Genomic DNA, 12,663 nt, shown 5'->3' with positions numbered 1-12,663 from the left:
ACTGGAGAAAAGCTGTTAAAACAGATACTTCTCATCACTGATTTTTGCGCTCTGTTCATAAAAATAAAAATAATCACCCTGATTTAACAACTGAACTTCCGCAGCAGAAACTTGTCTGTACTAGACGTAGATGAAAAATACAAAAATCCAGCTGCACATAAAATTTTAAAATGTTGAAGTTGTTATCATTTTATAGGGTATGAAATGGATTCATTTGGTTTCAATGGTTCTTTTCTGCTTTTGTGATTTTTTTTGTTTGGTTGATTCATCTTTTCTACTAGTTAGGAAAAAAAAGAAAAGAAAAGAATGAATGAGTTACCTATAGGGATAGAAAGGAAATAAAGCAAGAATCAGGAACTACTTCTTAAAAACGGAAAGGCAAAAAATCTGGGAAGAAATTGCATTTTGATAATTTTCCAGGGAGTGGATTTTGCAAAACGAAACCTGTTTTTAACCAAAGCTTCCTAGGCTTTCAAAACCACTTAAAATATCATTGGTGCTGAGAACCACCACTTAGCACTTCTTATATAGGGGCACTGCAAATGCTGCTGCTAAGGCTGAATTTCATAATTCCTCCCTGCTTAAATCGCAACACACGTGAGACAGCCGAGGAGGAGTTTGCTGGTCCTGGTGAAGGATGCGGCCGCTGCCTGCTGTGGCGGTGCTGGCTGCAACTCCTGCTGGTGCTGTGCAGTCCCCGGCAGCATGGTACTGAAATGGGGTTAACTTATGAATCATTTCATTGTCAATTTGCTAGAAATTGCAAACTCAGGCCAAGAATGACACCTGAAGTTCAGCTGAAATACATTTTTTGTTGTTGTTGTTGTCTGCTTTTTTGATTTTTTTTTTTGTTATTTGTTTGTTTAAAACCGCAAACAGTCCAAAACCCAGAGAGCAAAAGACTGTGTGTGTCTGCCAAACAGACCTGTGTGAACTTACTTGAAGGCTGATAAACACTACCTCTCCCAAACGGGTAAACACGTACCCCTGCAGGCTGGACTCTGGCAGTATTTCAGCTGTGATCACTGGGCTCATGCTCTGTGCATTTGGAAGGCATGCACGTCTTTTCAGCCGGACTGAATTCTTGCTATTCGTTCAGCTAATGAGCCTCAATCAATGTTCTCATTTACCGACAAAATCCATGGTGAACAACTTCATATTTAAAATCCAGCTCCTGCAAAATGCCCTCACAAGTGATTGCCTGGCATGTGCAGAGTCACCCTGAGCATCTGATTAGTTAGCCAATTAAAATAGAACTGATGGATCATTAAAGCAACCAGTTGGTCCAAGCTGCTGTGTTTTTTTTATTTTTTAATTTTAATTTAAAATTTTTTTTTGCAGGCAGACTTGAGCTCATGTTCCCTACACTGTGCGCCGGCAGGGGCTTGTTCCTGGATGCATACACCTGGCTCTGGTCCCCCCCCAGCCTGTGGAAACCCCAAGGTGCTGCTGGTTTGGAGCACGAGCAGCACCAGATCCACCAAGTGATCCTCACCGAGAGGTTTGTGGTGCTCAGGCAGGATCTCAGTGCCCACAGCACTGCTTGGCTGAGAGACTCCTACTGTACAAGGGCAAAGCTCAACCAAACTGTAAGTAAGCAAGGTGGTAACTCAACTTTCCGCATCATTTCTTCCTCTACGGCATGTTTTGGCATGAATATATCCAGTGACTTGATGCTGTGAAACAGATCACTCGTATGAAGCAGTCTGGCACATCCTATGGACATACAAATACATGCAGATATACAGACATACCTTGCAAACACATCCTAACCATACCCTACAGACAAATGAATGTTTGATGTCTAAATTGTATTTGTCAGGCTCATACAAACAAAAAAACCTCAACATCTCTTTCCTTCTTAACAATCATTATTTTATTAATATATTTTACAAGATTGCAGTTGAAATCATTTAAATACAAATTTTTTTTATACAGAAAGTGTAATAAAGTTAAAATAGTTCCTTGTGTAATTCATAGCATTATTGCAATGCTTACAAAATTTTGCATAGAGTGTGCAAGGATTGATGTTATTTGATACAAAAAAGCTTTATATTTTCCCACACAACCACACACATACATAAATTAAAAAGAAAAAAGCCAAACCAATCTGAATTTCTTAATGAAAACTATGATAAGACTTTAAATTCATTTCGTCCTGTTTACAATATCAAGGTCATTGGTGGTTATCAGAGTAGAGGTCAGACAAGGTATTTTAACCATCACAGATGAAAACTGCCATAGCATATGGGTCATGCCTTTATGCTACTGTTGTAGATGAATGGGGATTTGCTTCAACTCACACTGAATGTTGTTCTGCTGCTGGGTCTAATTACGCGGAGCATGTGTTGGGTTAATATCAGCAACTCTATTGGCATTCGTGCACAAGGAAACTAATTCAATAAGGGGTGGGCAAAAAATAAAATAAAAAAAAAATCAAACGGATCTGAGTCAGATCCAGCAGGTCAATCCCTTCCCTGCACCCAGAGTACTGCACAGTGCAGATCCAGATCGAGATCTGGCTCATGGCTCAGGAAAAGCTCTGATCTAGGGAGAAATCTGGGTGTGAGTGCTATCAACCGAGCCCTTCTTTGATAAACACAGGGTGTGATAATTGCTCAGATCTGCTCTTTATGAGGCTTCTGGTGTGCTCTCACTCTGCTGAGCAAGGGCAGGATTTGTTACTCCTAACTTCTGTGCTCTCTCTGATTACCCACAGGAGGGGACAAGAAAGCAAATTCCTCCAGCAGCGTCTGCTCTGCGGAAGCCACTCCGCACACAGTGCAGCCCTGACCTAACGTGCGTGGGAGCAGCAGAGCCCCAGAGCCCTGGCAAGACCTCCTGCTGTACGTACTGCCCATGAAATAATCTGGCTGGAGCATGGATCATGGTGGTTTAGACAGGGTACTCAAACCTTCAGGGTGAAACCCTCAGATGGTATAGGCTACCAGTGAGTTAAACGGAGCCCCATCCTGATTTACCCCAGCCACAGAGTCAAGTGCCTGTCCTGTGCAAGCTGCTGCACTGCTCCAGCCCAGCCTTGCAAGGCAGGCACCGTTCCTTGCTGCTGTTTCTAGTGCAGAGGACCTGGCAATGGGGCAGAGATCAACGAGAAAGGGCAATGCCAGCCTCCAGCCTCCCCACCTCACAGGCTGCCTGAGGGCAGGCATCGTACTGGGGGCATCCCCTGGATGCCTTCAAGGTGATCAAGGCCTTGTTAATACAGCAACCAATAACCACCACCATAATTTATACCACTTAGACTGCATGTACACATCCATCTGTAAAATCATTAGCATTGCCAAAGTGTTTCATTAGCTGCTACATCAAATATAGCACTGGTAGTGAGTGCGCAAACCCAGAGGAGGACCCAAATGAAGACAAAATTAGCAGGCTCTTGCTTAGTGGAGCAGCTAGCTCCCTGCTCTGCAGGCAGCTATCCTGGGAGAAATCTTGCTGTAGTGTTGGGGGTGGTGGTGTTTGCAGCTAAGTAAGTGTGGGAGAAACTCTAACAGCAACATTTTTTCAACTAGAATCCAGCCTTTGGTAAAAATAGAACCGCCCACAAATAATTATTCTTCTGCTCTCCAGCGTAAGCCTACCTCAAGATGTTTCAAGGACTCCGTTATGAGGAAATCTTTAAAAGAACAAAGAAACTACATTGCTTTAGAAAGTGGTAACGCATTTAGCTGTAGGCAGGCTTCAGAAAGCTTTATTTCCTATCAGTGGTTAAGCCTTTCGAATGGGGCAAAAATGTGAAAGTACAATGCAATTCTAAATTCTTGCTACATGCAAAGATGCACATGACCTATGCTTTGCAATGGGCCTGTTCCTGTCATGGTGAAAGTGTTAGAAAGAGTGAGACTTTCCATTTGGGATGGACCTGATGAAAGGCTCCAACATGTCTTTTTAATCTTAGGAAAAAAAAAAAAAAAAAGACCTTTTTACTAAGGCTGCATGTTTTTATCTAAAGCATTTGGGAGCAGGAAACAATGTAAATGCAACACTTTTGCACAATTTTTTCTTTCTGACATTTTCTCTTGCAGGCAGGAAGATTTGACAAACTACATATTGCTTCGCAGTGGACACATCCTTCCTACTTTTAAGTACTGGTTAAAAACTAACAAAACTCACCCTGTCCATGGAGATGAGTGGCCCCAAAGGAAACGTGGCTTCGTCTGACCAGGCAGCCCACTGCTACTGATTCACCAGTGGCAGAAGATCCCAGCCACCACAGACGTCGAGAAGGTGAGACATTTCCTGGAAGTGACACCAGGGCTGACTTTCCCGCAGGAATTACACTTGTAGCAACTTAATTTTTAAGGGACTCACATCTCTAGTTTAAAGTGACTTGGATGGGAAGTCTCAATGGTACGCTATGGTTATATTTTCTCGTTCGCTTCAGAAAAAAGTCCTGCAGCTTTAAATATCCACGTTTTCCTGCATAAAGAAAGTGTGTCACTTTTCACAAGGGCACAATGCAATTCAAGTGGCAGGACAAGAGAGTTTTAAATGATAAAGCCTCAGGGCTGTACGTGCATAACCATGTGCTTCTCAACCACAGTAGATTTAAAAGCTTTCTAAATACAAGCTATTCACTATAATTTCCATCCAAGCCCCAAGCCATTGTGGTTATTGTGGACGGAAACAACACCCTAGCAATCTTAACCAGCCCAGGCTGTAAGTGCTTTCAGTGACAGCAATTCCACTGTGCACCAGGAAAGATCAAACATAATTGCTACCATATTTAGTAAAATGGATGTTATTAATTTAAAGTATAATAGTGTAAACAGACAAAAGTTTGCTGCATTACCGTGATTAGGGTGATGTCTCTTGCCATTTCTTCCCTCTCCCTCCTACCTGCCTTCTTTAATTTACTCTGCTCCTGCTTGAATAATCTCATCAGTGCCACATCAGTGTTTAACCCTGCTCCAATCACAGCTATAAACTTGGCTACATCAGCTGTGAAAACACTGCAACTGCCATGGAGAATTTACCCAAAAGGCCTAAATTTCACCTTAGTGTTACTGCTTCATGCTTGATGCTAGCTGATTTTGGTCTTTGGAGGCATGAGAAGCTGAGATGGCATTTGGGGACCGCAGCCACCTGAACATAGCCCTGTGTGTGTGGCACAACACTGGCTACCAAAACACTACACAGCAATTTCAGAACTGATGGAAAAGCTTAAAACAGGGAAAACGGAAATGTTACTGTGATTGCATTCCTCAACAACAACAGCAATGAGAATAAAGAAGCTGCTGTGTTCAGATTTGAAAAACACCAATCTCCTGATTGCCAGAGCTTGACAGGAATGCTCCCTGCATCTGCTCAGGTGATTTCAGGTGATTTCTGGATGATGACATTTCCAAATTTAAAATGTCAGCTGTTAAAAACAAAACAAAACAAACCCACACACAAAAAAACACACAGAAAAAAAAAAAGAAAAACACACAAAAAAACCCAGCTCCTAACTTTCTTATTTTTACTACATGCACTTTAAAATGAAATCATTAAATCATTACAGCGCAGTTATTCTTCTTCACCAAGCAGGGTATTAAGAATTCTTAAGACTGAAGATTCAGATGGCTGTACAGGAGCCATCCTTCCCTCGTTCATGTCCTCCCTGAAACAGAGCCCAAGAGCCCCATGCCTGCCTGCCCTTGAGAAATCCACAAAGCCCCCCTGCCAAAACCTACCAGCATCCCTCATCGGCTTATGCTCAAGTGCAGGGAAGTGCACAGTCGGTAACATTTCCTCAGTTTATTTATACTTTTAGCCTGGGAGGATGTCTTTTAATTTTTTGGTTATTTCTGCATGTTTCAATTTTCAGGTAACCTTACCCTCTGTATACATTTACAGAACTTCATGTTATTTCCTTTCCTGTCACTGTATTCTCTCAAATGCAGCTATGCAATAAATCTGTATTTTTCCTGGCCAGTTCCAAAAAGCACCATTAAAGTTAATGCATTTCAGGCATGAGGGCAACTAGAGAAGGGATTAATTTCTGTAAGTCTTTGGTCTTTGGCTCACTGTCTTTTGCAATGTGAAACTTAAAGCCATAAGAGCAAATAGAAAAAAAAAATTGTATGTGAGCATGTGTACATGTATGTGTGCGTGCATGTATTTTATGACAACAAAAGTTAATTTCCTTTAAAATCATCCGTCACTGCAAACCGGGTATGATGGAAACTGACTGGACATCTTCAGAAGTTCCATAGGAATCACTCCTTAACCTTGAAACAATTTCTAGGGAGGGTTTTCTTGATTTAAACATCGTTTTGCTGTACCATATATTGCAGATGGCATTTTTAGGCTTATGCCTTAAACTTTTTTGCTTGTGCATTATGATATTTATAATCGAGGGAGAAAAAAAAAAAACACAACTCTTAAAATACAGCTGTTTGACAAGACACGACTGAGAGAAACAAATAAAAATCACTCCTGCACATGCTTAGTTTTCTAAAAATGTATACCTAGGAGAGGCCTTATACCTAGTCAAGTAGTTACTGGCTTTCCCCTTTCAAGGACTTCCTTTAGTGTTAACATTTCTTTTTACTCTAAAGCTACCCATTTCACTGACTACTGGGTAATATACTTCAAAAAAGGGTAAAAAAACCAAACCAAAACAAAACACAACAAAATAAAAAAAACAAACCCAAAGACATGGAGAATGGATACAGTTGTACAATTGGTATTAGGATCTCTGTTTTTTCTAATGGCAAGGTCTTTTTGCTTTAACCCTCCCCACATCCACACAGAAGGGTCATACATGACATATGGCTCAGGTACTGGAGTACAGGTAAGCACTGACAGTCATTTTCCCGACTGTGTACTGAAGTGTAGCATTTAAAGCAAATTTAACAAGGTCCCAAAGCCTTGTAAAATTAAGAACTACAACACATAAAAGCATTTATCATTAACTGGTTGCCTAAGGTATACTGACATTAGTATCACAGTCCCTTGATCAGCATTTCAATGCTTTTAATGCACATAGCTGCAATGCAGGATTGCACACAGTGCAGAGTCAGAGGTCAGCTCCACAGCCACCGAAATAGCTGGCAGTGTCTCCACTGGCATCTGTGCCGCAAATTTTCATCCGTCAAGCTCCTGCTCTAGCTCAGGCTGTGAAGTCGTTGGGGTCTCTTCCACTGAGCTCGGTATAAACAAACTCACCATCCATCCCAGCCTTGCCTTAGCGTTGAGAGGTAAAACTAAACTCTGATTTGAGATAAATGGCATCTCCCCTAATAGCAAATGCTCAATTGAACAAAATTGCAGGCCCAATTCATAAAGAAAAACACAAACCATTGTTCGTTTTTGGCATTTATCAATGGCAGGTAAAGCATATGTACAAAATTCTGGCCAGGGAGGTTTTAACATGGATGCAATCAAAGAAAAACAACCCATAAAGGTAAAGCAAATGTGAGTGGACTCTGGGCAAGGGAGTCTTATGCATCTGCCTGTTGGAACAGGTGAGTTGGTCACTCCATAATTGCCCCCAGACAACAAACTATGAAACGTGAGATAGCTGGATGTGTTTGCATGCCACTTCTTAAACAAAATTCCTTTTTTTCCCCGGGATCTGAGACATGCAGTCCTGCTCGCTCTGGCTTGCCACCCACTGAACAGCAGGGGATGAGTCATGAGGCCAGGGCAAGAATGGGCATCATCATCATCCAAACTGTGCTCTCAACACTCAAGTGGGGCTCAAACGGTTTTCAGGTCTCTATATAGGTTCAATCTCTCTAGCAACACAGCATATCGTGTTATGCTCTTTGAGATGGGAATATGATTGTAAAGTATATTGAAGTAACTGGAACTCCTTTACACAGGCATAATTAAAGGCATGTCCAAGAAGATTTCTGCAGAAAATGCTATTTCGTAGTGATGGCCCAGATGTCTAAGGCTGTTCCCTAACGGCTCCCCCATAGAAATTCATACCAAAATAAATAGCTGAATGCCCTCAGGCAGTTTTATAGCCTTCCTAATACGAGAAGGTGATAACCTCGTCCAAGAGCTCAGCTGAGAAGACCAGCCACTCAAAATGAAATTGCTGGGAAAGCAGTGCTCAGCACAGCAGCTAAATGGTGTGTGGGGATGAGGACTGAGCCAGCGGACTCCTGGGAGAGGAGCATGGCGATCAGGAGGCAGCATCCCTTCTGGGTCAGTCCTTGTGTTCAGCCCCATGTTTCTCACTAGCACTGACACCCCCAGGGAAGGGAAAGTTAATGCAACTCGTTTTCTGTACAGGATACTCTTCCTGCAGCAGCTGTCTTCACAACCCCTCAAGTGCTTGTGCATTCAGGATTCGTTTATGAATTGGGCCGTGCTTGCTATAAGGCTTATGATCAGTATTAAGTGAAACAGGGAAAAAATTCTACAGTAAATGTAGGACTATGAACGGGACTTCTGTTGTGGTCCCAGAGGTAACGTACACAGTATTTTGCTGTATATAACATGTTAAAAATAAAATAAAATAAAATAAATTGGTATCATTCTTGGTGCCCCTACAGTCTAAATGCATTTCATTAACATCTAAGTTGCACAACCAGATCCCAAGACACCCTCCTGTCCCTCCCCCCAGATGAACTAGTTTTAGTAACAAGATAAATATGATGTGCTTCTCCTTGCTGAGTGCATTGACTTAAGGCATAGGCACAATTCCCCTCTTTGAACAGAGATGGTATAGTCCTGTGTCCCAATACAATTGTTATCCTGGGTGACCCTTTGCATTCGAACATTGACTCAAGACATAATAATTACAGGAATCATTCATTAACAAATAGTTTGAATTCATTCATTGATCTGAAAGCATCACTGAAATAAATGTAGATCACTCAATCCTCTTTCAGGAATAAATTTTATGGGAATATTGCGTTGTTAGGCAGCAACATCTAATCCAAACTTCATAGAAATCTTCCCATTGAGTCCAGCCAGTGTTGGATTAGGCCAGAATAGATCATTAAAAAAAGAAAAAAAAATCAAACCCTGGTACTCTCCAGACCATACGAAAATGCGTGGAAATATGTTAAAAAAAAAAAAAAAAGAAAGGGCTAAGTTATTTCTAAAAATTATTGTCAGCTACATTTTATCTTGAAAATTGCTTGAGGAATACCAGCTTTGCTTAGATATGACTAGGGACGGGCACAGATCTGTTGTATTTGCATACAAGGTAATATTTTCAGTAGCATCTCAGTGACTTAGAAACCTCGCAGTCCTTGTGAGATTTACTGTGACTTGAACACTTTTGTGATAATTAGTTCATTTGTTTTTCAAGGATTTTTGCATGCACGTGGATGCAGTTATGGGTCAGAATTCAAAAATCTGTGCTCTTCTCAGTATTTTTCAAAACTTCAACATGGGAAATTATGTTACCAGATCAAATGCATGTTTTATCCTGCCCGTAAGTGACTCCTGGACTTCAGTAAGGAAAAACGAACCCATGAAGAGATTCAACCACAGAGCTTTTTGGACTCAAATTCCAGATGAACCACCATCCAAAGCCTTTGCTTTCCAGTAATCTGAATTTCTCATAATCTTTATAGATTATTGGAAAAAATAATCTGTTACATTGTCAGCATCTCTGATATTTGCAATCTCTGCAAAATTTATGTGATCTTGGACTGCATATCCTGAATGGAAAGATGACAAAAATTCTGGCATAACATTCATATTATACATCCAATTTGCAGGAATTTCTATGTTTCTATGGAGAGAACAGGTAATTTCCTCTGTTTCTGTACATATTGGTAGGTAATGTCCAAATCTTAAATCTCACCTTCGCATGGTACATTTGGTCTTTTCAAATTTGAATGTGGTAATAGAGAGCACGTAGGGTGATCCAGGACACCTGTTAACTGAGGAGGTTCAAGGCTTTTCTATTTTAGTCCAACCTTCACTTTATTTATTTATTTATTTATTTCCTTTCAAGGACTAAATACAATGCTAGTTCTGTTAGCACAGAGACACACCTGAATAGCACAAGGCATCCATTGCAAGCACAGGCAAGAATCGAACCCCTTCAGCAAACGCTCACTCCAGCAAGAAGACCAGGATTTTCCTACTGGCCAAGTACGATCCATCGCTCCCAACAGGGAGTCATGCTTCAGGTGAAAATTTAAGTGTATAATTTAACCGCAGGAATCTTGGATCACTCTAGGCAACCAGCACAGCACATCCGGCCATTTTGTTTTTCTCATGCCACTGATTTAATGGTGCAAAAATAATCAGAGATGCTGCTCTCCCCTTTGTATGTTGGTGGGTCTACATTGGTTCCAGGGTCTTGACCAGCCAGCAATCCCATTGCTCTTAGAAGATGATCAAAAACAAGGGGTGATCATTAGACTATACTATTACAGAAGGGTCCAGGGGAGCATCAAGTCCAATTCAGTAGATTGTACCAGTAAATTTTGGTGGGGGAAAGAGAAATGCTACAGAAATGTAACAGGGTCACCCTGGGATTCCTTGTACTGAAACATCATTTTACACAGAGGATATATATAATTTTATATATATATTTTATATATATATATATATTCACACACACGCGCGCGCACACAAAAAAAGTCTTTGATAGGCTTTCTGTGTTCTAGTAAAAATAGTTGGCAGCTGCAATCTGCGAGACCAGAATTAGCTTTTGTGCTGCCTGCAATGCCCCACTGCAAATTGTCTCTCAAAGGCAGACGCTTGTATTTATCTGGCAGGTCGAGCTAGCGCCTGCCTGAGACAGAAATAACCTCCCATTGGGACACACACAGAGCTCGTAGATTTTTTGCCTGGACCCTGCAGAAGAGGAAGATCCTTGAGGCAAGTTAGGTAGTTTGATTTTTGCAGAATTCAATGTTATCTGAAGTCGGAGAGGGGGAGAGAGAAAAAAGAGAGAGAATTAGTGAAATCTCTGTTACTGCTGTTAATTTAGAACTTGTGTTTAAGGAAGCATCCTTTGGACAACTGAGCTGCTACAGAAACTTGGCAGGCGAATGTGTGAAGCTGGGGAAAGTCTGATATAAATCTGGGTGAGTGTATTACCTGCCTTTACCGTGAGCCTCCTAAGACCTCCATTTTTTTTCTGTTAATCTACCCACTGTGTTTTCATGGCTTTCAGGAGCATGTCTGTGCCTGGGTTAACCCTTGCAGCACCCAGCAACATGCCTCATTGCCTGGGGAAGAATGTACGGTTCACCTCCACACAACAACCCCTCTCCTCTGCTGGGACTTCTGGCACTGTGATCCCATTTCCTTACAGGCTCACGGCTCTGACTTTTACGTATGTTTTATGTAAACATATATATACACTTATGTATATTAAAAAAATATTTAAATGCCATAACAGACCCGAATTTCTCTTTACAAAGCAGCACATAAAAGTGAACATGTGGCAGCTCTCAGACACGTGGCAGCTGCAGGGAAGTGTTGTAATATTACTGAGAAGGGCAGCGTCAGATAACCTGCAGTCCAGAATATTACAGGGCGATTGACAGTATTTGCTCTTATCTTGCAATTACAGGAAAAATTGCCACTTCTGTTTTAGTATCCAACCATCTAATCGCCTGAAAGAGACAGGTCAATATATGCATTTTAAAGGCAAATTAGTGTTAAAAACATAAAGGGAACTGCTTGCAGTCATGAAATGCCTTGGATTTCAATTGTGGTATATTAGGTAGGGTTTTTTGTTTGTTTTGCTTTGTGTTTTGTTGTTTTGTTTTAAAACCCTGGTCAGGCTTTGGAATATATTAAAATGCCAACATTTAGAAACGGCAGAAATCGCAGTAAGAATCCCAACCTGTGAATCACACCTAAGATAGGAAAACATCAGGCTATATTGGAGCTCTGCTGGTGACAGGTTTGTGTTTTATGGGAAGCCTCCTGCTGAGGCTCTCCTTGGGTTCCCCCAACATCCCCATCTTTCATTTTTTTTTTTTTTTTTTTTTTGTGGTGGGATGAAGGAATGAGAACTGGTGTGCACACATATTCGTGAGACACCAGAAGAGGCTTAACTCAAGACCTATTTTACTTTTGTTCTGTTATCAGTTTTAGTTATTCTCTCTTTCCCTTTAGAAGCTTCCCCAGTGTAACAACCTCTGTCTCCTAATATTCCCTTTCTTTCCAAAATGAAAACATCAGCTACAAAAGCTTTTCAGATCAATACAGGTGAATTAAGCTCTTCTTATAGAAAAATGTATGATAAAAGATTTAATTATGTTGGCCAAGTAAATCTTGTTTTAAAGTGACAAGGAAACAAAGAATTTAGGAGCACTGTGTACTTTACAGCTGCATAAATTTGCTTGAACAACAGATGCTATTATCCAAGCACTTTAAAAATAATGAATCAGCCTTCTCCACAGAGCGAGCCTTGTTTGCATATGATATGTTCAATCACTCCTAGCACAACCTAAGCTATGAAGGCTGCTTCACCAGTGCTTTTAAACGACTGTTTCAAATGGAGCTGCTAAGTGAATCTGGAGGTTATAAATCTGCAGATCTGTGGCTTGCTTTGCTTTTGCCATAAGGCTTGACACTCTTCGCTTACCTCTCCATCTTTGGATTCCAGCCTGAGCTCTGTCCTGCATGTGGCTTTCAAGCTGCCGGCCTCAGCGTTGATCTCAATGCCTTTCGGAGCCTCCATCACCAACGCGCGTGTAGGTGATTCCAGTCTGCAACAGA

At 41.1% G+C, this 12,663-nt stretch overlaps 1 protein-coding gene across 16 annotated transcripts in view; it reads right to left on the bottom strand.

Moving 5' to 3' along the window:
- Positions 1–1,853: 1,853 nt before the first annotated feature.
- The window catches only part of SGCD (sarcoglycan delta), a 526,559-nt gene continuing 515,749 nt past the window's right edge, over positions 1,854–12,663 (bottom strand). For all 16 annotated transcript variants that reach the window (XM_083798647.1, XM_083798649.1, XM_083798652.1 and 13 more), the window contains 2 exons: positions 12,530–12,653; positions 1,854–10,846 (listed from right to left, as the gene is read on the bottom strand). In XM_083798647.1, the coding sequence (XP_083654773.1) occupies positions 10,673–10,846; positions 12,530–12,653 (298 nt within the window). In that variant the 3' untranslated portion in view covers positions 1,854–10,672. The remainder of the gene's footprint in view (positions 10,847–12,529; positions 12,654–12,663) is intronic.

This window comes from Anser anser, assembly GCF_964211835.1.
Source record: "Anser anser genome assembly, chromosome: 14".
Taxonomy (NCBI): Eukaryota; Metazoa; Chordata; class Aves; order Anseriformes; family Anatidae; genus Anser; species Anser anser.
The sequence above is the reverse complement of the archived record's forward strand: the minus strand, read 5'-3'. Positions and strand labels throughout refer to the sequence as shown.